General features: G+C 43.5%; 1 protein-coding gene across 7 annotated transcripts in view; it reads right to left on the bottom strand.

Annotated features, from left to right (window-relative positions):
* LMO7 (LIM domain 7) overlaps nucleotides 1-17,750 on the bottom strand; it is a 135,774-nt gene extending 118,024 nt beyond the window's left edge. For 2 of the 7 annotated variants that reach the window (XM_075423146.1, XM_075423155.1), the window contains exon 1: nucleotides 17,643-17,747. In XM_075423146.1, the coding sequence (XP_075279261.1) occupies nucleotides 17,643-17,711 (69 nt within the window). In that variant the 5' untranslated portion in view covers nucleotides 17,712-17,747. Of the gene's footprint in view, nucleotides 1-17,642 lie in introns of all 7 variants that reach the window. The other 5 variants (XM_075423181.1, XM_075423190.1, XM_075423129.1 and 2 more) reach the window with 4 other exon arrangements.
* Nucleotides 17,751-22,147: the final 4,397 nt, after the last annotated feature.

The raw sequence follows: 22,147 nt of genomic DNA, 5'->3' as shown, positions 1-22,147 counted from the left end.
CCAAGTTTATCAAAGCAAAAGTTGCATTAATTAGTTTAATTTGCAGCAGATTGTTGCATATTAGGGAAGAAAAATTAACCATAAAAGTTATGTACCAGAGACCAATTTGCCACTTTTTCAGAGGTTAAAAAAAAAAAAAAAAAAAAAAGGGGCCAGGAACGGTCTAAGTATAAGAATATCTGGTCTTACAAGAGAGTAGTCATGAACTACACGACCTCTGAGCTCCTTCCAGCCATATATGCAATTTCCACATGAAAGACCTTATTACTCATTCAGTCTCATCATCTGAATACCAAACCAAGAGAAAATCCCTAGTTAAGCAAGTATGCATCTGCAGGAGGTAGGGCATAAGACAGAACAAAGTGAGTTTCGGGGGGAGTTTTGGTGTTGTTTTGGAAATGAGATACTTCACAGCAACTGCTCAAAACACATGATAACCTAGATGCAAAAAAATGTCTACACATAAATCAGTTTATTTTAGGATATATACTCTAAGTGTCAAGTCAGAAATTCAAACCTATAATGCCTACTATGACCCAACATTATTAAAGCAACAAAAAAGAAAAACTGTATACCCATGGTGAGGGGGACAGACACAAGTACTCCCCCCTCAAGTAACTATAATTATGCAGATCAGGATAATTACCAACTCTGAAGACACACAGTTTAAGTAGCACTTATACCATCTTATATAACCCAAACACCAGACTATAATTCTAATTTTATGGTAAAAGTTGCATAGGGAACTATGATTTATTAGAATTTAAAGGCTAACATACTGGTTGCATCCGATTTATGTTCTCTAATGAATTCTGTTCCCAAAATAAATTCCTCTGTATAGCCTGTTAACTCTCATCACTTGCTGGGGATGAGGGCGGAAGGAACTGACCAGTCTTCATCTGCACGGTTATTAGTGTTACATCGCTTAGAGAAGTTCTTGGTGGTCCAGATGGGTTCCCTTTGTGGCCTGCGGCCCTGGAACCACTGGTGATGCCTGCAGAGAGATAGGAGAATGCAAGGTGGTGGTGCTGAGTATGTCTATGCACCGCTGGCATTTTCTACATCTCCACAGAGATTACATGATGGTGTCAAGACAACGAAAAAAAATTTCAGGTTTCCCTTTCCTTGACGGAAGATTGCCTTGATCGAATAGTAACGACTGAACTACAAGCTCTGAAGGACAAAGGGCTCCTCCTGGGCACTTCCAATGACAGAGTTATGTGGGAATGGGGCAGGTACCAGCGGAGAGAACAGCTACAGCTACTTCTTTCTTTGAAGAACCTCCAGAAGCCACATAAGAAAAATAACAGAAACATGGGTTTTGAAAGGGAACATTAAAAGTAAAAGCAGGTCTGGACTGCATTTTGTAGCTTTTGGTCACAGGTGCTACATGAATCCACCTGCTCAAGGCATCATTTTAGACACACACATAAAAAAGAAAAGAAAATCAAGTTTTCACCACCTCAAGGAAGAAGGTACAAAACCCCACAAAGCCTTGCTGCCAGAGGAAGGAAAGGAAGAAACACAGGACAAAAATCGAGAACCCTGGAAGATGTGCTGTTTGTGCTCACATTTGAGAAATAGGGGGGTGGAAAGACAAGAATGGCCACTGTTGTCCACCCCATCCTCTCCAGTGTGCACTGACAGCACGTCCAGCATAGCCCTCACATAACCTTGCCTGAGGCCGGCAGCATGGACATGCCTTTGCCTATACCCAGTGCTGGAGAAAGCACAAGTCCGAATAATTCCAGTACCACTGCTGCTTCCAGCAGCCCTGTGCAATGTTATCGCTGAATTCAGAGAGGTTTCACAGAAACCCAGCAAGCTGAGATGACCCCAAGGCCTTACGACCACGTGGTGGTGACAGCTGGCACAAGAACCTCAAAAAAATCCCAAACAGAGGTCAAAAGCTGGTAGATGCAAGGTAGTCCTCCAAGGTTCTGTTTGAACATAGATTATAGTAGTCAGGGCTACATACACTTTACAATGTGCCAAATTCATACAGATAGGTGTGTCTCAAAAGATACGCCTATGAAAAGTGACTGTCAGTCTTCGTATTTGGTTTATCAATAGAGATCAAAGGACAGATCTGGGGTCAATAAAGTGAGTGGCCCATCTTTCATTCAATGGCTTTGAAGATGCAAATGAAAATTAAATAACATCCAAGAAAACCAACAAAAAGCTTGTTAAAATTCTTGCCTACATGCAGGAAGAAGTCTACAGTGTAACTACCTAAAACACTTTTTACCAAATCAAAAAATGGGTACAATAAAACAATTCTGAAAAATATAAGCCATTTTCAAACAACGTTGAATATTTTGGAATGAAAGATTTCCCATATAAACACTGTAATGGCAAGCTGCGAATCCCTGAAAAATACCTTCTGAATCCTTGGGAAGTCACCATACACTGCAATGGAAGACTGCTGTTTTCATGAAATCTGAAAACTTTGCACAAAGTGAAACTAGAATAAACAGTAAACATTTTTCTGGCTAACAAAGGTTTTTGTGAGTAAACTTGTGACACCAACATTTCTACTAAAAAGAAAAAAAAAAAACAAAACACTATATATGAAAAATACCATGGTAGAAAATTCTTTGTAGCTTTTCATAGTCATTCTGCAAGCATTGTAAAAACTTTTGTGCTATTCAGAAACGCACAGCAGTGTTCAGATTAACAGAAAATAAGTGACACAAACCATCAGCTCAACACTTTTCGGCCTTGATCCTATTTTTTCACATAAATGAAACATTTGTGAAATTTATAGCATCTGAACACCAAACACGCATTTTTTCAGTATGACATAGTGAGGGCTATTTTAAGACACTGGAATGTCATTAATTTGTGCCCCTCAGCTCAGCAATTTGTAAATGATTAGCTCTAGAGCACCAAAACAAAGTAAAGCCTGTCTAAGCCCTTTTCATCTGACTACTAGCGTTTAATTTAAACATGATTTCAAGATCTAATGCTGAAACCCAGCATATAGTATTTCACATCAAATTGAAAAGGAAGCCTGATACATATACCCACAGGAAGACAAGAACAACTTTTCTTTTTTTTTTTTTAAGCCTACAGCTTGGGCCTTTCAGTTTCCCGAGATTTCAAACAAGTGCCTACATTTCTGCTGGTAACGAAGCCCCTGAGGAGCAAGTTTAGCTTGAGATGTCACTGTCAAGCCTTTTTCCTACAATGTCAATAGGAGGGAAGGGAAAGAAGAATATGATTAGGCATAACGCTATTTAAACATCAATTTTTATGGTTAAAGAGATTCCTGTATTTAATGGCAGCCTCGCGCCTTGAAGAGGCAAGAGACTTGTACTGACAGATTCCTGCTCCCACTGAGTTTTACGGGAAATAGCAAGTCCTCGGCTGTCGGGCTCCATCACAGGGGGCTGCACGAAGGGTTACAGGACAGCAGCAGCTTTGTAGTTCTGGCCTCTGGAAAAGCCTTAAACTCTCAAATGAGATCACAACACTCCCCAAACAAAGCTAAAAATGAAATTATACGGGGAAAAGCTCCAGAAAGATTATGAAAGTTTGGCTCCAGGAGAGAAGCTCTCCTGACATCAAACTGCTTTGAATGGAGTGACAGACACTACTTGTGTTTGTTTTTTAAATCCACGAAACAGAACACACCTACTACTTCTTTTTTCATCCTGAGCAACTCAGTCAAAGCTTTAGTCTGAAGCTTAAAGCCTTTTATTTCATTTAGTTCTGGGCTATCCTAAAAGGAGCAGTGAGAGAGGTTTAAAACTGGCACTGTCATTCACCAGGAAATACAAGTTACTTGCTCTTAGGCACCTATGGAGTACGCTTGTTTCAAGCTCTTCAAGTTTGAGAAAAAAATTCTGGACTTCAAAAATTCCCTACGGTAATTAATGACTTGCTCTAACTTGACTTTAAATGTGTTTAATCATTATGAAGCAACAATTAAAAAAGAAGTTCAGCATCATCTGATATTTTAAAGTAAGAGCTATAAAATGGTACTTTAACCAACCTCCACTTTGGCCTTCATACTAGGCTTCAAGAAGAAAAGAAAAAATAAGCAGCAAGCACATTGAGAGAGCTCCGAGACTTGGGTAACAAGAGAGGCTGAAGATTCATAAGCAGCGCTGAATGGTCCTGCTGCACGGTCCACTCCTGGTCAGCCCCTCTCTGGTGGGGGTCTCTGCCCTCACAGCAGGAGAGGGCAGAGGGCTTCCTGTGGCCCCCTCTGCCCCCAGTCCAAACATTTTGGTCAGATAATTTTAATTCACATCTATACAAAAATACGGTTTTTAATAATTCCACACGTCTTCCTTTATTCAAAACAACGCAGAAGCTAAAACAAACATACAGGGGAAAAGAAATTTTGGGAGAGGATGATCTAGAATTCTCCACACTTTGACAAAGAGAAATAAAATTTAAGCATCCAATTCCTAACATAAAAAAAAAAAAAAAATCAAAAAGAGCTCATTTTTATTTTGAGCAATTACCTGCATTTTTTTATAAGTCCTTATCCACCAAAAAGAAATTCTAATGAGGAAAGCATCACACTGAAACCCAGGCTAGATAATTTCCATAACCACAGAAAAGATACCTCAAATTTCTCTTCCCCGGCAACACAGGCAGGCTGCTGTAGCAGCTCTGAGTTGAGATGTTCCTGTTCACCCCAGCTGGGCAATTTCCTAACTCCGATGGGTGCCACTAAAGCAATCAGGTTATTTAACACCCTATGCAAATTACTGGAAACGAATGCTCAAATCCACCAGCGCGCACACACACAAATGGAAATCAGCAAAAAGTAGCAATACAGTAATTCAGCATGATGCTGAATTTAATACAGTCGCCTCTAAAGGAAATCAACAGGAGATAGGAAGCGAGACAAACTTTGGGACTGTGGCATGAGTTACAGCAGAAGGTCCACATGACGATATTCAAAACGGAAAACCCCACTTCACAGAGTGTTTCTGGTTTGGGTTGGTCGCCCCTCCCCCCCTTATCTGGAACAAAGAATATTTACCTGCTCCTAAAAAAAACCAAAGCAAAATAAAAAACCCCACAAAACCTCCTCCAGCCATGAGTACCTCTTACAGTTGTTGTGGCAGACATACAGCACTAAGCACCTTGAACCGTCTCCCCCACAAACTTAATCTCTGTATAGCTACAAATATTAATAATTGAAAAGCACACAAAGTGATTTTACTAAGGGGGTAATTAACAACTTCATTTCAGTTCAGCAGCTGATTTTTAGTTGGCAATAAACCAACAGGAGCTTAAAAGAACTTATTACACACGGATAAGATTCTGAATAACCTTGATGAGTTACTAGTCAGCAGTTTGATGCGGCCCTCAGACTTCAAAGGCCCCTTTTATAAGAAAAGAAGACAAAAGGCACAGAGGTCTTTATCATCATTTGTGGTAAATAAGATAGACAAATCCACTACATACTAGAAAGCTGATGTAAGGAAAAGATCAAACTTTGCATGAGCTTCACCAGCGTTTTAGGAGCCCTGGATTATCCAGTAGCACAGAAGAATCCAGATTAAAAAAAAAAAAGTTTCTGCTACTTTGCTATCAGCAGATGCTCGGGAGGACACATCACCAGCTTGTAGCAGAGCACGTGCCCAAGGGTTTCCTAAAAACTTCAGCGAGTAAATCCCACCCTGGGCAGACAGGGCTCAAACTCTGTTCATTTTCTACTGCTCAGCCTTAACGATTCCTGTTCTCCCGGCCATGAACGCATAGGCAGACAGGTAAAACTGACAATCTCTGCAGTCAGCGTTAGAGGAATTGCGCGTTAAGGTCTAATTGCTAAATAGAAACACTGCTGATAATCAGGCCACCTAGAAACATAAGGATCTTCCCCTTACCAGAATTCACTGATGAAAAACCAGCAGTGACATACGGCTTAAAATTAACCTAGTGTGAAATGAAAAATACAAACCTTTAAGTGGAAAGCTGCCTAGTGTAATTTTCACAATTACCATTTAATTTAAGAAGCAGATCAAAGCAGCGCATCATTTACATTTTCAAACATTAAGTTTTAAAGATCAAAGACCTCTAGTATTTCCAGACTGCATATATGTGAGTAACTTTGTTAGAGTAATGAATGTATGCAGAGGGAGGAGAACACGAGCTGCTCGTTCGCTCCACGCAGCACCTTCCCCATTGTCCGAGACTGTAGCAAGCAGCATCGGCAACAAGCATCATCAACAAGCACCTGTTGACACTATATATAAACAGTAACAAGGGGCTTTGGGGTCTAAATTAGCATTATACCAATTTTCTGAGTGCTGGAGAACTCTCCCCCTGAAACCAGCCACTGCTGCAGAGATTTTTCACAGCTCCAGCCTGACAGCTATGATTTAACAGCGCTTATACGATGTTCCAGAGGTCGTTAACGACTTCACTTCATCCTAGTGTTTAACCAAAACTGTGTTTTCATGACAGTGCTGTAGTCTCATTATGCCAACAGCTTAATAGACAGAAGTGCACTATGTAAATATTCCAAATGTCAGTTTAATTCCATGTAGAAATGAACTATCAGCAGCAAAAGTGATGTTTTAATGACCACTGGGAGTTGCTGCAACAGACCCTGGTCAAATGCAGCCTAAATTAGGAAGTGTCCTGGCACTTATATCAGGAAACAATTAAACTTTTAGTTCATACTGAGGACTCGTGCTTGCTTCTGAGCGCCTCCTAAAACACACCGCTTCGAATTCAAGATCAAAACCAGATTTTCCTCAGCAGAAAACCAGAGAGCATCACAGCCATAAAACCTAGGCTGAAGTTGGAGATGACCACATAAACTGAACCAGTAAACTGAAGCTGCCCACGGAATTTGAGAAGATGGCCAAAACTTCGCTTACTGAGCGAGTTGAGGAATGTGACAACACCACATGTGTTATGTGCAATGAGATTTGGCACCTGATTGCTGGTGTTACAGTAACATTCAATCCCCAGAGTCTTCCTTATTGTACACCATTATCCACAATCCACCATGCTGCCCACCAGGCTGGTCCCAACCACAGGATGGATTTTTATCTGCATCTCCCTTATGTTACCTATTTCCCTTCCAGATCACAGGATTATAAGTATTTTAACAGTAGATTGGAAGGGATATATAACATTCACACAGATACTTTAATTCTTATATCATGGTATTACACATCTAAGACAGGAAAGAAAGGGGCATATGAAGTCCACCTACCTGCTGCTAATCGTAAGAGGATTTAAAGCAGCTTTCTCAGGAGAAGCTTCTCCGACAGACATGTCTTATGGTAAGGATGTTGCATTCTATAACTAAGACTATCAAGCTCTTAAAAAGATGAACAGCAATAATACATTTACAATAGTTCAGGAACCTGTGTATTATTAGTACTCTTGGAAATAGTCTTTGTGACAGAAAAAAGAAGGTATTTAGAAGCAAGTTTCATACTTTAAACCTTCTCCCACAAAACAGAGAGGGGAACATATATCCAGGCTCTTTAGACGAAGAAAATGATGAGCTGTGTCCAGCTGCAATTCACTTGTAGCATTCTAATCTCAGACAACATTTATGTTGCGAAATCCTGCGGAATACTTGGGTACTGCTGCCAGACCTGTACTGGTTCACACGGATTTCTGTGTGACAGCGGCCACACTGCTTCCAACTCCCAGCCTACATCAGGTAGGTAGACACAGCCAAAGCACTTAACAGTTTTAATCTACATCTCTGTCAAAAAATAAAACCACTATGTGCAATCTAAGCAACATTATAGGCATCAGCAGATGAAAAAAATGGTTAAAATGACTAGGAATTGGCGCATGTCACATCTACCTCCATCAGCAGTTTGCAGAAGTGCCCCTTCCCAAAGCAAAATGTATAGCCCCTGCCTCAAGAAGTAACAAAGACACGTACGCTTCTTTACTTGACTGGAGAAGCAAGGAAGGCTGGCATACCTTTAAAAACAGCTGAGACACACCAGTAGTCTTTCCATATGTCACTCCCCCATATCTGAAAGGCAGCGTGACATTAGAGATGACCCTGTTTCAGCAGGGGGGTTGGACTAGAAGACCCACAGAGGTCCCTTCTAACCCCAAACATTCTGTGATTCTGCCGTGTGAGGAGACACCCTCCTCTGCCCTACCTCCTCGGCTGATCTTAGAGGAAAGAGAAAACAAATCAGCTGAGTCACCGCTGGAAAATCGGCATGGCTGGATCATGTCTAACCCATCTACACACCAGACACAGGAAACCATATTACTGCCAGCCTCCCGACCACGTCTGCTCAGATACTGGGAAACGCTGCTCAAGCCTTACCCTTTGCTCCCGAGACCAGTAGATACGGTTCTTTCAAGAGACTTGCCTGCATGCAAAGACCAAATCTTGTTGTGGAAATGGGCATGTTAAGCATTTAGCATTCTGACAAAGTTAACCGTTATATTGAGAACCAGACATGATTTAACAGCTTCATTCTTCTTAACTACGGTATATACAAATGAGTTCAGGAAAAAAAAACATTCATGTTTTAACTGTAGAAACAGTTACAGAAGGAAAGATCAAAGATTCCACTGGAAAATGGAATGCTACAAGATTTTAGTTGCCACATTAAAAAAAAAAAAAAAAAAAAAAGATTTGAAATTTTTAGCTAGGGAGCCAAGAATGACAAGAGAAGAAAAGGAAAAAGGAGCCATAGGTACAAACATACATGCATTTTTTAGCCAGGTTTAACAGTAGGCTTCCATGCCCCAAGGTAGGTAAAGCAGACGAGATACTGATTTTACAAACACGTAAGCAAAAAAAATAAAATAAGCATAATAGCACATTCAGAAATTTAGAACAGTCTGAGACTGTATTCCCCCAATCTTTTAAATGACCAAAATGCAAAATAAATGCAAAAAACCCCCCCAGATTTAAAAAGCCTGTATGTTCCACAGATTTCATAATTTAAATACTTACTGGGTAAGAAATTCACTCCAGTAAGAATGAAAAAGTAGTTATTTACAAACAACCTCAGGTGCACATTTCTCCTCTTCCCTTTCCAAGCCTCTCTCCTCTGTCATTTCTCCACAGCGCACAGCTCCCAACCCCGTCCACGGACACTTGATGTGCAGAACTTCCTGGAGTCTTCAGCGATGCTCTCAAATGAGATTACAGCCCGTGTCTGCAAGACCTACCCCAGCGTCACAGAGGACTTCTGGATTTTATCAGGCACATGAAAGCTGGGTCGTTAGTGAGCAACCCAGTCTGTGCATTTTAATGGGGATTTGTCTTTGAAAAAGTTAATTGACACGTAAGACTCGTAGTTGTGATGCAATATAATCCTGAATAACCATCATCGAGTCGATGTTTATTATATCAGGGTTTTTCCCCCCCCTCCACAGCATCAGGCAAATGCCTGTCAAAGATCTCCATCTGTACCCGGAGCTCATGCCTTCATCCTCGCCCCAACTTCATTCGGACCAAATAAGAGCAACTCCACGCAACCTTTTTATTGAATGCTGAGAAATCGCAATGAGGATGACCACCAGACATTCAAAAAAAGAAAAAAAATTATACAAAGGTCTCACCTCTGTAGTTAGGCAAGACAGTCGATGTCACTTTGTTACAACCCCTTCTATTTGCAAAAGAACCTGCAATCAAATGTCTGGCCCATTTTTGCTCATGAATACATTTTCAAGTGCATGAAAAAGGTATATTTTACCATTTAGGCAAACGGAGCTTGGTAAGGAAGGAAGAAAAGAGGTTTTTCCTAGAGGGGAAATACAGAAATGCCTAGCTCTGTCCCTAGCTTCACCCAGCCTAAAACAGTATCCAAAGACACATCTCACAGCCGTGCAACAGCTGCTGCTACAAAACCCCCCACCCCTGCAGCATCCAAACCGGGATCTTGATTTTTCTTCCTCTTCTCCACAGACACTCTGACATCCAGCTTAGTTTGCTTCCGTTCTTTATCACACCGTGATTTACTAGCCGAAAAGGTCATTTGACCACATCAACAGTCTCATATCAAACACCACAAGCTAGATTTTTCAAATTTCTTCCTGAAGGGAAGAAAATAAGTAATAAACAGCGAGGCTAACAAAGTACTTCCAGGAAAGAATTTGCAAATAACGCTGGAGATTAGATCTGGGATTAGAGTGCACCCCTGAAGGGCAGGTGATGATCACTGCAGAACTGCTGGGCCAGATGGCCCAACACCTCTGAAGGACCATCTCCCCACCAACGAAACTCCAGCGAGACGCCAGGGTTGCTTTGGCCATAGTGGAAGTCAGCGTACGAGCGTATCAAATACTTCCAAATGCTTTGGCCCAGAAACTCCTGGCAGAGTTTCTACTCAAAACAGCTCCAATTGTATTTCTAAGCCTCATGAAATTCATCCTGAAGAAGTTATTTATTGCTGGAAGCCAGCCTCCCTAATTCAGGTGTCTAGTTTATCCCTCGACCCCGGGCGCCTAGCAAACGTCTCCCAAGTCATGTAAGGAAGAGAGCCGGGCAACGAGCAGAAGCAGGTGACTTGAGAAGCCTCCAGGGAAAGAGGTGGCTTGTCTCAATTCAGGTGTCTGCCTCGCCACACCCCACGAGCTCAGCCACAACCCAACAGTGAGCTGCCACCAAAAGGCCAACTCCGCCAACACCACCTCTTCCCTGGCACGAGCACCGGTGTCCATCTTGCCTCCCAGGAGCCAAGCAAGAACAAAATGCCCCCAACCAGGCTGAGTTTCCACCATCAGACGAGCTTCCTGAGCCAAATCACCGGAAGGTCAGGCAAACAGCGCTGCCACCACAAAGCAGGAAGGACAAGCACATGCCAAGCACAGGAGTTTCAATGACACTTTGGTGCAATAACGTCCTGGCACTAACTCAAAACCATGTCGTTGTGGGACCTACTCTAGGAGGACAGCTTGGCCCCACCAGCAGTTTTCACTGTCTGTGCTGACTGAATGGATCCCAACTCAGATATTTCTTTAAAGCTATGTTACATGACAATGATTTTGACTTTTTTGGCCAACTTAGTAATAACTGTTTCCCAAAGTTAGTATATCCAGGTTCTTTTCTAACAGTAATGACTGAAAGCTGAATCGCATCCACAAACAAAAGTTAGGACATTCACATGAGCTGGTGCAAAAAACATGTGCCAACACACCCAGCGCTGGCAAAAAACATAAGGCAAGTCTTATAATTCTCATGCTCTTCTAAGATAATCCCAGATGTTTTGCGTCACAAATGCAAAACACTGTTGAAATTAAATTTCTCTATTCAGTGTAACACAAATCAAAGTTTTACAGCTAAATATCCAACTGGAAGCTAGCACACTGTGAATCAGATCCATACATCCTTCTTTTCATTGGAAAAAATAAAAATTTAGCACTATTCATAAATGCTAAATTTACAACTGCTTGCAGGAGCTCACAACATGAGGAATCAAAGAACCTATTCTAAAGTAGCCTTTTCACTACAATCCTTTAAAGTCAGATTTTTTTCACTTGGATTGACAGTATTCAGATATGTGAAAAACAGCAAAACCAAAACACTCCTCCTAAGGTAATCTGGATATGTTAGGTCTGTCAAGCACACCTTCAACCAGCAGAAGCATTTCTAGTACACTGGCTCCGAGAGCACATTCTGTTTTTCATTAAATCGCTGAAGTTGGAAAGCCAATTTTAAAAATGATAGTTAAGAGTTATGTTAGTCTCGTTAAGCAGAAAAGGTTGGGGTTGGGTTTTTTTTTTTCGGTTTTGTTTTAAACAAACCTCCTCCAGGATTGAATGAAGGAACTCTAGAGAGGAGGAGTGGTAGGTAAAAGAAACAGCTGGAATGGATCTGGTTCTTACAACACAATAAAACCCAAGTGCTTTCCAAAGCTCAGCAAGGTTACCGTCTAATGTAACACACTCCAGTGCTCATTAAAAACTTAAAAATCTGGACCAAAAAAAAAAAAGAAAAAAGTATCTGACATAGAAAAGGTGCTAAAAGGGAGTCCATAGTAATGTAGGTGGGTGGAAAAAACAGCATGCTGAACATGGAAATCATAATCTCACCCCCTCACCCAAACTGCGGGAGATACAAAAATACATGACCTTACAAAACTAAAGAAAGGATCAGGTCACAGTTCAAAAACCACACAAAGACAGGAAGAAAAGAACAAAAGTAATGCCACGACTGACTGTAGTTGGTAACCACAAAATACAGAACAGAAGAAAACAAAAGTCCGGTCAGAATTGCCTGTAGATCCCCTTAAGCAGTATTGCATTTCCCCAGTATAGAAGACATGCCCATTTCTATAGTCAAGTAGTTAATTCTTCCTCTTGAAGTGCCTGCAGATGCTGCTTTCATGCAAAACTTTAAAACAATGTTCAAAACTACGAAGAGAAACCATCCACAAAGGAAACTACATTGTGAATTCATCTCAAAGCTATGTGCGCCCATCGCACAGGACCGCATGAAGATGTACTTTGAACACCTCTGAGAAATCCAGACATAGACTTGACTTGAAAATTTATAAACTCACGTTGCAGAAACCAGGAAAAAAATTTTACTCTCAAGCAAAAAATAACAGAAACAAAAGGTTCCCATTTTTCTCTCCAACACATCACCAAATGTACCACAGATACCCTTCTTGAGGTCCGGCAGAAAGGGGACAACAAGGTAACAAAGAGTAATGTTCAGCCAGATGAAAACAGTGTTACTGTCACCCTCCTCCTCTAAAACATTATTGCTAATCTTGTTTCATGACATTTCGCCACAGCACTTTCCTAGTCTGCAGACAATGGAGAACATTATTTCTAGGATTTACATTCATACACTATTTACTTAACAGCACGTATATTTATGTATTGATTCATATTTATATATTAATTAAATGCACCTAGATTTACTCCACGCAAGGGCTCACTGCCAAGAATCTACACACGACACTGAAATACTGATGCATCCACGTAAAGGAGGGTTAAATACATCCCTTATGTAGATGTGAGCAAGGACTTTGGCAGCAGCACTGTAAGAAGTTCCCCAGAAACCAGCCCACCCAGGTTTTACGACTTGACAGAATTACCCAGTATTAGACATGGTTTAAGCAACACAATATATAGATTTTGCCTTTTCATTCACACATTTTTCATTCTGACACCATCCAGGATATGATTGGCTCTCTACGCGCTACCCGAGAATACCTTACCCAGAACCAAGAAAAACCTTTTCATAATGATTAGCTCAACTAAAATAAATGTAAGAAATAAAGAAGAGGATTTGAACTGTAAGATGAGTCTTCTATCTCTACAGTTATTCCTCCCATCTGCCATACCAGACTGTATACATTAGATTCATGCTTGGGGGAAAAACAAAACAAAATAATCAGAGGTAAGACGTCTATGCAAATACAGGGAAAACGCCGCTGCTAGGCCTCTTGCTGCATTTGCAGAAGCCATAAAAATATACAGTAGAAATGCAGATTTCAAACAGTTTCAACAAATAGAAACATTTGGTGACCACATGTCAGAGACCATTCACTGGATTTGATTACTGTACTGTTGGTCCAAACCAAAAGCTTTCAGCCAGTAGTCCTGGCTCTCAAGTTTTATCCTCAAGCTCGCTCTTTCTACCAAGCTGCCTTGCAAATCTGCTTTTCTAATCTTCTGAGCAGGCAGGGGGTGCGTGGAGGGGTGTATACACACATTTGTTTCTTCCTGAAAAAAGACAAAAAACAAAAGCCCCCAAATAACCTTCCAACATCTAAAACGCAACAGATAATTCTAAATTACAAAGGAAGATAGTTGTGGACTCTGAAAAGCACACTGTAATGCAACAATAAATGAAGCTGCTAGCACACACAGCGGCATTCAGGTAAGTTACGCTATTCCCCTACCTATTCAACAGCCGCGGCAGACACGAGCAGCAGAGGTATCTTCAGTGGCCGCCCAGACACGCTGGGCTTCCTTCCTCTAATGCTGCCTATCGAAAACGATAAAAATCTTATCTCGCTACAGCAATCCTAACGGTGAAACACCTCTCTCCATCAACACTGCGCAGTGTTAGCACTAGAAAGGACTTCTGCTCCATGAGGAGCAGTCCCAGGAGTACAGGGTCCTGCTCGTGATTCCGAGACTGACGCTCCCAACGACAGCATCAGATGAAATCTGTAGCTCTCAGAACATATGACATTAACAACTCTAGATCAGTTATTAGGGAAAGAAATTCAGCTCCCAAGAGGCCCTGTAACAGCTTGTGATATGAAGGAGTTACCTGGCGCAGCACCTATTTTTCACTTCAGTGGATTTGTCAAGGTTGCTCCACATGCTTCCCTCCAACAATTCATTCAGGCACACGCTCGCTGCCCGCCCTCCCTCCGATGGCATCTGCACATTCGACTACTTAGGGGGGGCAGAAATTCAAGCGTTATTTGCCTCAGGGCACTCTAACTAAAGATTTACAGACTTCATGGGTCAGGTTTCAAGTTGCTTTAGCAAACAATTTCAAACCATAGACATCTACCTGAAGATGAGTGTTCATTTCAGGCACAGAACAGCAATGAAAAGCCGAGATGTTTTACAAGCAAACAGCACGCGCTCTTCTCTCCTCTTGAACTCTTGGAGGGGCATCACCCCTAAAATGATGAAGGGTGTTTTGGGGGAGAGGAACCACGTCTCCCCTCCATGCACGAGGACGAACTTCGTGCTGGACTGCAGAGAGGAAGAGGCAGACCGCCCTCCCACAGCCTGAAGCAGGAAAACAGACTCGGCAGTCTGGGATATTTAATAGCTAGGGGAAGAACGCTTCGGTTTGGAGGAACAGCTTTTGGCTTGCCTAAGTTATAATACAGAACAGAACACAGTAAAACAATTTTAACCGAGCTATTTCTAGCTTTGGCAAACACAGCCCTACCTTAGGGAAACTATTTCTGAGTGGTGTTGTTTCAGCATTTTATTCTGGTCTCAGCACACACCATCTGCCCCGCCGCGGTGCTACGGGAGGGCTGAGGCACACGGGAGCTCGGCCAGCACCAGCTGCTGCAGGCAGAGTGCAGAAGACGCCACAAGTCCCAGATGCAAGAACCCAACACCTCTAACCAGCACTGGGCTCGGGATGAGGGACACCGGAGAACAGCTTAAGTTTTGCACAGAAAATGACTACTCTTTCCCCGAAAGAAGCAGATTTCCTCAACAGCCAGCTCTCCCAAGGTGACTAACCATCTCCAGCTAGAGTAACCCATACGCGCAGCAACACCCCCCCTCCCTCAGCTCACCATGGCACACAAAACCTATTTTACAAGAGGCTGGGGACTACACTCAAAGAGGTCCTTGCACTGTAAAGACTACAGACCTGCCTTGCCTGCATGATCATAAAATATGCCTCAACACGAATCTGAATTAAAGAACAAAGTCTTTCACTAACTAACACCAGATATCAGATGCAATTTTTTTTGTTGTTATTACTCTCAATCAAGGTGTTGGTTAGTTTTGTTTTTTTTTTTAAATAGTGCAAGAACTAGGATCAAATCCTTGAGTTCCCACCAGCCAGTGGCTGCTGCACAACTCGGAGACTCCAGCTGGGAACAGGTGGAAGAGGGACCCGACCGGGACACAATTTTCTCTCACCAAAAGCTTCAACAACAGATGGGGTGGAAATTTTTCATGTTTTGGGATGGCACCCCGGCCCCAAGATCTGCAAATAGAGCTGCTCACTCCCACTACGCAGAGCCCTCAGCTTGAAGGTTTGACCTCAAGTCTTCTTAGTTTCAGGGGTTTTTTTCTAAATCTCAGAGTCCAAAAAGCTCTGTATTGAGAAGAACGTTAACACAGATTTCATTAGCAAGGGGAAACAGTAACAGTTTACAAAGAGATTTTTGCTTGTTCTTTCACATATATAGCAGCTAGTGTTTGTATGCTTTCATCTTCCTCTAATGTTAAGGGGAAGTTGGTGCACAAAACCTTACCAAAACACAAGAACTTCATGTTCATGAATATTTGGAAACCTGCCTCATCTTCTAAACTAATTGCTTAATCATTGGGACTCACCAAGTTTCACTCTCCATTGTATGTACACCGCTGCATTTCACCAAGACTCACAAAACCTTGGGACATGTCTCATTACTCTACAAATACACAACAACGCAACGGGTTGGTCTTGGCTTTTTATCCCATCTCGATTTAAAGCGTAGAGAAATACAACAGACTCTCTAAAATACAAACCTTGTTTCACTGGGAAATAAATATTTACATTTTCCTTCAACATTAAAGAACTCTTCACATCCTGTTTATCAATACCTTCAGGTTTTTAACTCACTCGACTTAAAAAGTCTCTCCAAGGGGCAAGTTTAAAAGTTACTTTAAAAAGAGAGCAGCTTTCACATACCAGAAACAAAGCACAGCCACACGAATCGGATGGGGAAGGGGGGAAGCCTAACATCCTGGTTTTCCACTCCACAAACCATGCACACTTTACACTTACGTCGCTTTGCCAGGGCGCCCGTGTGCTAGCGGCGTGCAACGAGGGAATATTTTGCAGGAACGGTACAACCAGCCAGTATCAAACGAAAAACAGTAATAATTAAAAAGAAAATACTTGAATCCTTAAAACAGGATTTTCAATTACGACATTACATCACCGCAATGAAACTATTTAAAGTAAGCTTTGCCAGTTTAAAGAAAGAAATGCAAGAAATGAATACGCGGGAGAAGAATGCTTTAATTACCTAAACACACAACTAGCTCTTACAAAACTGACACTGGGGAAGCCAGGACTGCTTTAATCACCTGCATTCGAGGACGGCACTTGCAGAACTGACACCTGTGGAAGTCATTTGCGATACCCTCACCCAGGATGCTCTTAGTTCAAGATTCTCAATAGATTTTTAAGCACTAGATGTCATCGTTTTACAGAGGAAACTAAGAAGCTTGGACTCGGGTCTTGACAAGCTTCTGAGGATGGGGGTAAAAAAGTAACAGATGCTTTTCTTGGAGCATTTACTCCTTTGAAAGTTATTGGGATAGATTACGGCAACAGAAGCTTTGTCTCAAGTGAATGGCTGCCAAGAAATATGCTTAATACATTAAAAGACCCACGAACCGGCATGCTCCAGCCCCTCTTCAGAGGCACACCATGACTCTAAGCGAGGGTCTCCGATATTCCGAACCCTTCCGAAAACCCCTTCCGTGCTAGGCACCCCAGGCGGGACCCCGACCACGCTCACCCATCCCTCCTGCACGCCCACACCAGCGTTGTTCTGTGCAACAACGCCAAAACACAGATATTTACTCCAAGCATAACCAGAGGCTCCTGTAAAAACAGGAGAGGAAGAAAATGACGGTAATTTCGGGTTCCTCTCTGTCTCAGAAGAGTTCAGGACAGGCAGAGGAGCGCCTTTCATCCAGCCTAGGATCAGCCAGAGAAGTCATTTACCAGACGGCGAGAAGTTCTAAGCCTTAATTAGAGGAGGGCAGCCCCACCAGCCTTTAATTTGGATTCTGGGGAGGGGGCCGTTGGCGACGCCGCGAAGACCCATCTCGGCAAGCTCTCACGACGCCTTCCAAACGCAGCACCCCGCAAACGCCCGCGAGGAAGCAAAGTTTGGGACCCCCGGACCCACGACGGGGGGTGCAGCAAGCCCCCCCCCCTTCAGGGGACGGACCGGGGGGCGGCGCGGCCTCCCCGCGGGGCCGGGGACCGAGCGGCGCCTCACCTCTACCCATCGCCGCGCTTCGGCGAAGGCCGCCCGGCAGTCGCACTCCGCGTCCTCTCTCCCCTCCATGGCCGTCGGAGCGAGGGAGGGAGCGAGCGAGCCGTGAGGGGGGGAGCGGCCGCTGTCATCCAGCTGCCGCCTTTTAACGCTCCCCGCGCCGCCTCCTCCCTCCCTCCGCCCTCCGCCTCCTCCCCGCCGGGCTGCCCCTCCCGGGAGCTCGCCGGCGCTCGGCGACCGCAAGAATGCGAGGGAGCCGCTGGCTGCGGGGCAACCCCGCTCCCCCCGGGGGGCCGGGAGGGGCTGCCCCCCCCCCCCCCCTTCGCCCACGGCGGCGGGTCGGTCCCGGCGGGCCGCGGCGCCCCTTGCCCTCCCGCCCGCCCGCGGCGGCTCCCGCCCCGGCGCATACCAGGAATAGCTGGGGACAATCGCACCTTTCAGGGCCGGCCGCCTCCGCCCCGGCCCCCCGCCACCTGCCGCCGCCTCCTCCGGCGGGGCAGCGGCAGCCCCGGCCCCGGCCGACCCGCTCGCTCGTCCCCTCAGTGGCCGGGCTTCCCCCGCGGCCGCCGGCAGCGCCGTGAGGCGGGGGCGGGCGGGAAGCGCTGGGCGCTCCGCTGCAGCCTCGTCCCGCCGGCCCGCGGCACCGCTCGCCCCGGCTCGGGTGTCGCCCCCCGTGCCCCCGGCTTCGTTTCACTCCTGTGTCTGCCCCGACGGCCGGGGGAGAGCCGGGGTGCAGACTGGGCACAGCAAAACCCCTCCGGAGCAGAAAAGTTAACGAAGGATCAGGATAAAGAACCCTTTTCTACAATACTCATGCATGGTACAGATTTTTTCTTTTTCTATAAAAGTACCCGATTTCCTTTCAACGCTGTATTTAGGGTGGTATTTTTCTAGGGTGGTACACGCAGGCAGCAAAACCCAGCGACTCCGGCCGAAATCAGTTCCAGAGGAGGGGATTAACGTTTATTACAGCTACAAACACGCTGACATGCTGTGGTGTGATGTGAAGCTTCTCACCGTGGTACAGCGCGACACGTCGATGCTACAGAGCCAGCCACGAAAGAAACGCTAACCAAAGCTGTAATTTTGAAATCTTCCCCCTACTCCAAGCCCAAATACAAAGGAAGAATCTGCGTTTTTCTCGAGTGGGACGCCGGAGCATCAGAAAACAACCGTCTCCTCTCGCTATTTAACACTCGTGGCTACAAAGACTGAAAAAAAAGTCTAAATGAAGCATGCAGGTGCTGCCGCTGGCTGACACCAGTTTGCGGTAGCTGTCATTACGAAACATTTTTCTGGAGAACTACTGCGGCCGTTCCCAGATTTTTAAGGTCTGCCTTTTCACCTCATTTAAAAATACAACCCTTGTCCCTAAGTAAGAGAAAGTCACTATGAATACTATAGAAGTTTAAATTTCTTTGAGAATAAAATTCTATTAAACAGGTCATGTTTAAAAAACAGCTTCCAAATTCTTACTTATTTCTGGTTGTTTTATTTCACTTAGCGGCAAATGAAATCACTTCTTATGAATCATGTGTTTAATGTTTTAGATCAAATAATTCCAGTAATTTGAGTAACCAAGTAATTTGATTAAGTCCTCATTTTATTAAGCTGTACGGACCACAGCAGCTTTCAAGTCTAAGTTATTCACTAAGTAAAAAAAGTTGCAACAGGGAAATTTATTCCTCAAAGTGAATTTTAAATCAACTGTCACAGATAATCTATCTACAAAAGCCCAAACAACCAAAATAGTTCAATATTTCTTAGCACGAACAAGGTAAGTCACTAGACTCCTAGATCAGAAAAAGATTAAATATACCAGATATGACTGCTAATTGTTGGTGTCAAAAGTAGCAAACATAATATTGTTCTACCTGGCAAAAATAAACCCTTTCAATGTGTGTGCTCCTAGGGATAAGTCAAGCAACAATTTATGTCATTTTTTTTTTTTCATGGAGAGTTCTACAAATATTTGATACAATAATATTTTCTACCAAGGCAGGCTTCTTCCCTTAAGGAAAGACCATATTTGTTTCCTAAGTGTGGGCTGTTAAGTGTGTTTATTTTCTACAACTTACATTTCAATGACAGCAAGCACTGTCTTTTTTCTCCTCCTTTCCTTAACTGAATCATGCAGCTGCGATTGAAAGGGCACTGTACTGGTTATTAAATTCTTACGGTTTCTCAACAAAATGCTTGTAATAGCATGGGAAAACTTACACCAATCTACTTAAAAGAGCTTGAACAACCCCAGGTGCTTAATAGCACGCCAGCTCCACTCAGCTAAAATTGACCTAAGCGCTGAGCGTGCATCATCGCTCCACTCCCCCACGCCCCGTCTCCGTGAGATGACGTGTACGGCCGGCCCAGGCCGCCGGAGCTGAAGAGGGATCTCCCGGCAGCCAGCAGCGCGGCGTGCCTCCGGCCAGACCGTGCTCCGCACAGAGGTGGCAAGGCTCCGGCAGGGCTGCGCAAGCCTGGAAACGCAGCGTTATTTTCTGACGGAGCTTGAGCGAATAAGCACAGATTGTACAGGTACGGCAAGGTCTGCATGGGCATCGCAGAGCCACAAGCGCCGTGGTTTTCTGCTTTGGTTACCGGCCCCTGGTCAGGACCTTGCTGGACTACGCAAGTCAGCCAAGCGTTCTGTCATACCTCACTCCGGGCATCCAAGTCATACAGGTTCTGCCAATGCCAAAGATGTTCCAGCTTCTTGTAGATCCCTTTACCTCCTGAGCTCCTCAAGATGGTCGCTGATCCCTGTGCCAAAGCATGCTCTTACAAGCACTGGAAGGCCGTTACACCGTATGGTATCAGGCGAGAGAGTATTTCTGCAGCGTGGTCTTTCAAAATTTCAGTCTAGCAAGGGACCACGCAATGAGCAGCTACAGTTCAGCGTAAAGACTGCACTGCCCTTCCTTCATCATCTCAAACTTTTGAGGACCTTTCCAAAAGCAATGTTCACTAAGAAGGACCATCTTACATATTCATAAAACGGAATTGAACACTGAAGGCAAAACAAAATAGAAGGATAACCTTACCCTGCAGGACAACTCATTTGAAAACTATGTAAAAAACGCCGAGCAAAACCATCATATTGCCAAAATCGTAAGAATTCTTATCAGTAAGTTTTTACTTAAGATTCAAGTATCTTTCCAATGTGACCATGAAAAATCCCATCCTGAGTTTACTACTCTAACCTTGATTTCCTTTGTCGTGAATTCACTTAATCAGTCCTCAGACTCAATTAAAGCTCCAGTTCTGAAGTGACTTTGCAAGAAATAATTGCACGAAAACAGAGCCCCTCCATTTATGACCTAAAACCAGGACACCACCACAATCTGCTGAATGCTGAAGAGCCGCATATATGGTGCGAGTGTTTCCCTAAAGCAGGCAACTGATGTAGCCAGTTTAACAGCTTTAAATTGCACTTCCTCTTCCTCTCTTTCCTCACCCTCCTCCCTACCCTAAAAGCACCTTATCATTGTTAACTACGGCTTACGTTAAATGTAATCCTTCAAATCACCTTTAGCATACAATATTCAACATCCCAATTAAATTGTGACAACTTTTATTTGATTTTTCTGATATTAGCAGGAAGACAATGCAGCTGCTGTAGTTACTAAAGCCTTTGATTTTTATTTAAAAGCAAGTTTCAGGGCTTTACTAATGAGCATGGTAACATAAAGCAAGTCTTAACCATACTGCACTTTATTGGGGTGAAAAAGTGCTCAGAAATAGAAGCTCATTAGTGTTCTTCTCCCCCCTCACTTTTCCAATGAGCTCACTTACAGAAAACAGACTCTTGTTGTTAGTGGACTCTCCAGGTGACATGTTTTAGACAGACACGCCGACTTTTTCTTTAGAGAGTAAAAGATGTTCTTAAGCGATAAGACAGACTCCTAGGCCTTTTTCTTCTCTGTAAAGCAGGAAAACTCTGCCAGATTGCTTCTTTCATAACCCCATGCATTTTTCCTGCAATGACAATTGGTAGAGAATGAAAACACCCTCTGGGACACAGAGGGTTCAGTTTCCTTTGACAGCGATCTTGATTGGAAGCAAACCTGAATTAGTTCGCTTCAAAGCAACAAATAAGGAATATTTTTCTGGAATGCCAAAAACATGCACACTAACCAAAACCAACCTTCACAAGAATCCCGAAGCGTAAGATTGCTTAGCCTATAAAAAAAACCAGAAAACCACCCACCCAAAAAACACAGAGCCCAAACCAACCAAGCTGTTGCTAATTTAAGTGTAGAAAGTGGTCAACAGTACCTTAAGATCCAGTGTGTGGGGTGGGAGGGATGGCACAGGGGAAGGGTATCGCGTAGCATTCAGTAATGCTACCTGACAAACTTACAATAGATACTCCTAAAGGGAAAAAAAAAAAAGTATATGACCATCATGTCTATCTTAAAATCTACAGTCTGTTCTTGTTAATACAAAACTTCATTACACCAATCATTACTTCTCCATCATTTATTTTGGTTAGGTGAGGTACTTCTCAT

Source organism: Opisthocomus hoazin, chromosome 1 (genome assembly GCF_030867145.1).
Source record: "Opisthocomus hoazin isolate bOpiHoa1 chromosome 1, bOpiHoa1.hap1, whole genome shotgun sequence".
Lineage (NCBI taxonomy): Eukaryota > Metazoa > Chordata > Aves > Opisthocomiformes > Opisthocomidae > Opisthocomus > Opisthocomus hoazin.
The sequence above is the reverse complement of the archived record's forward strand: the minus strand, read 5'-3'. Positions and strand labels throughout refer to the sequence as shown.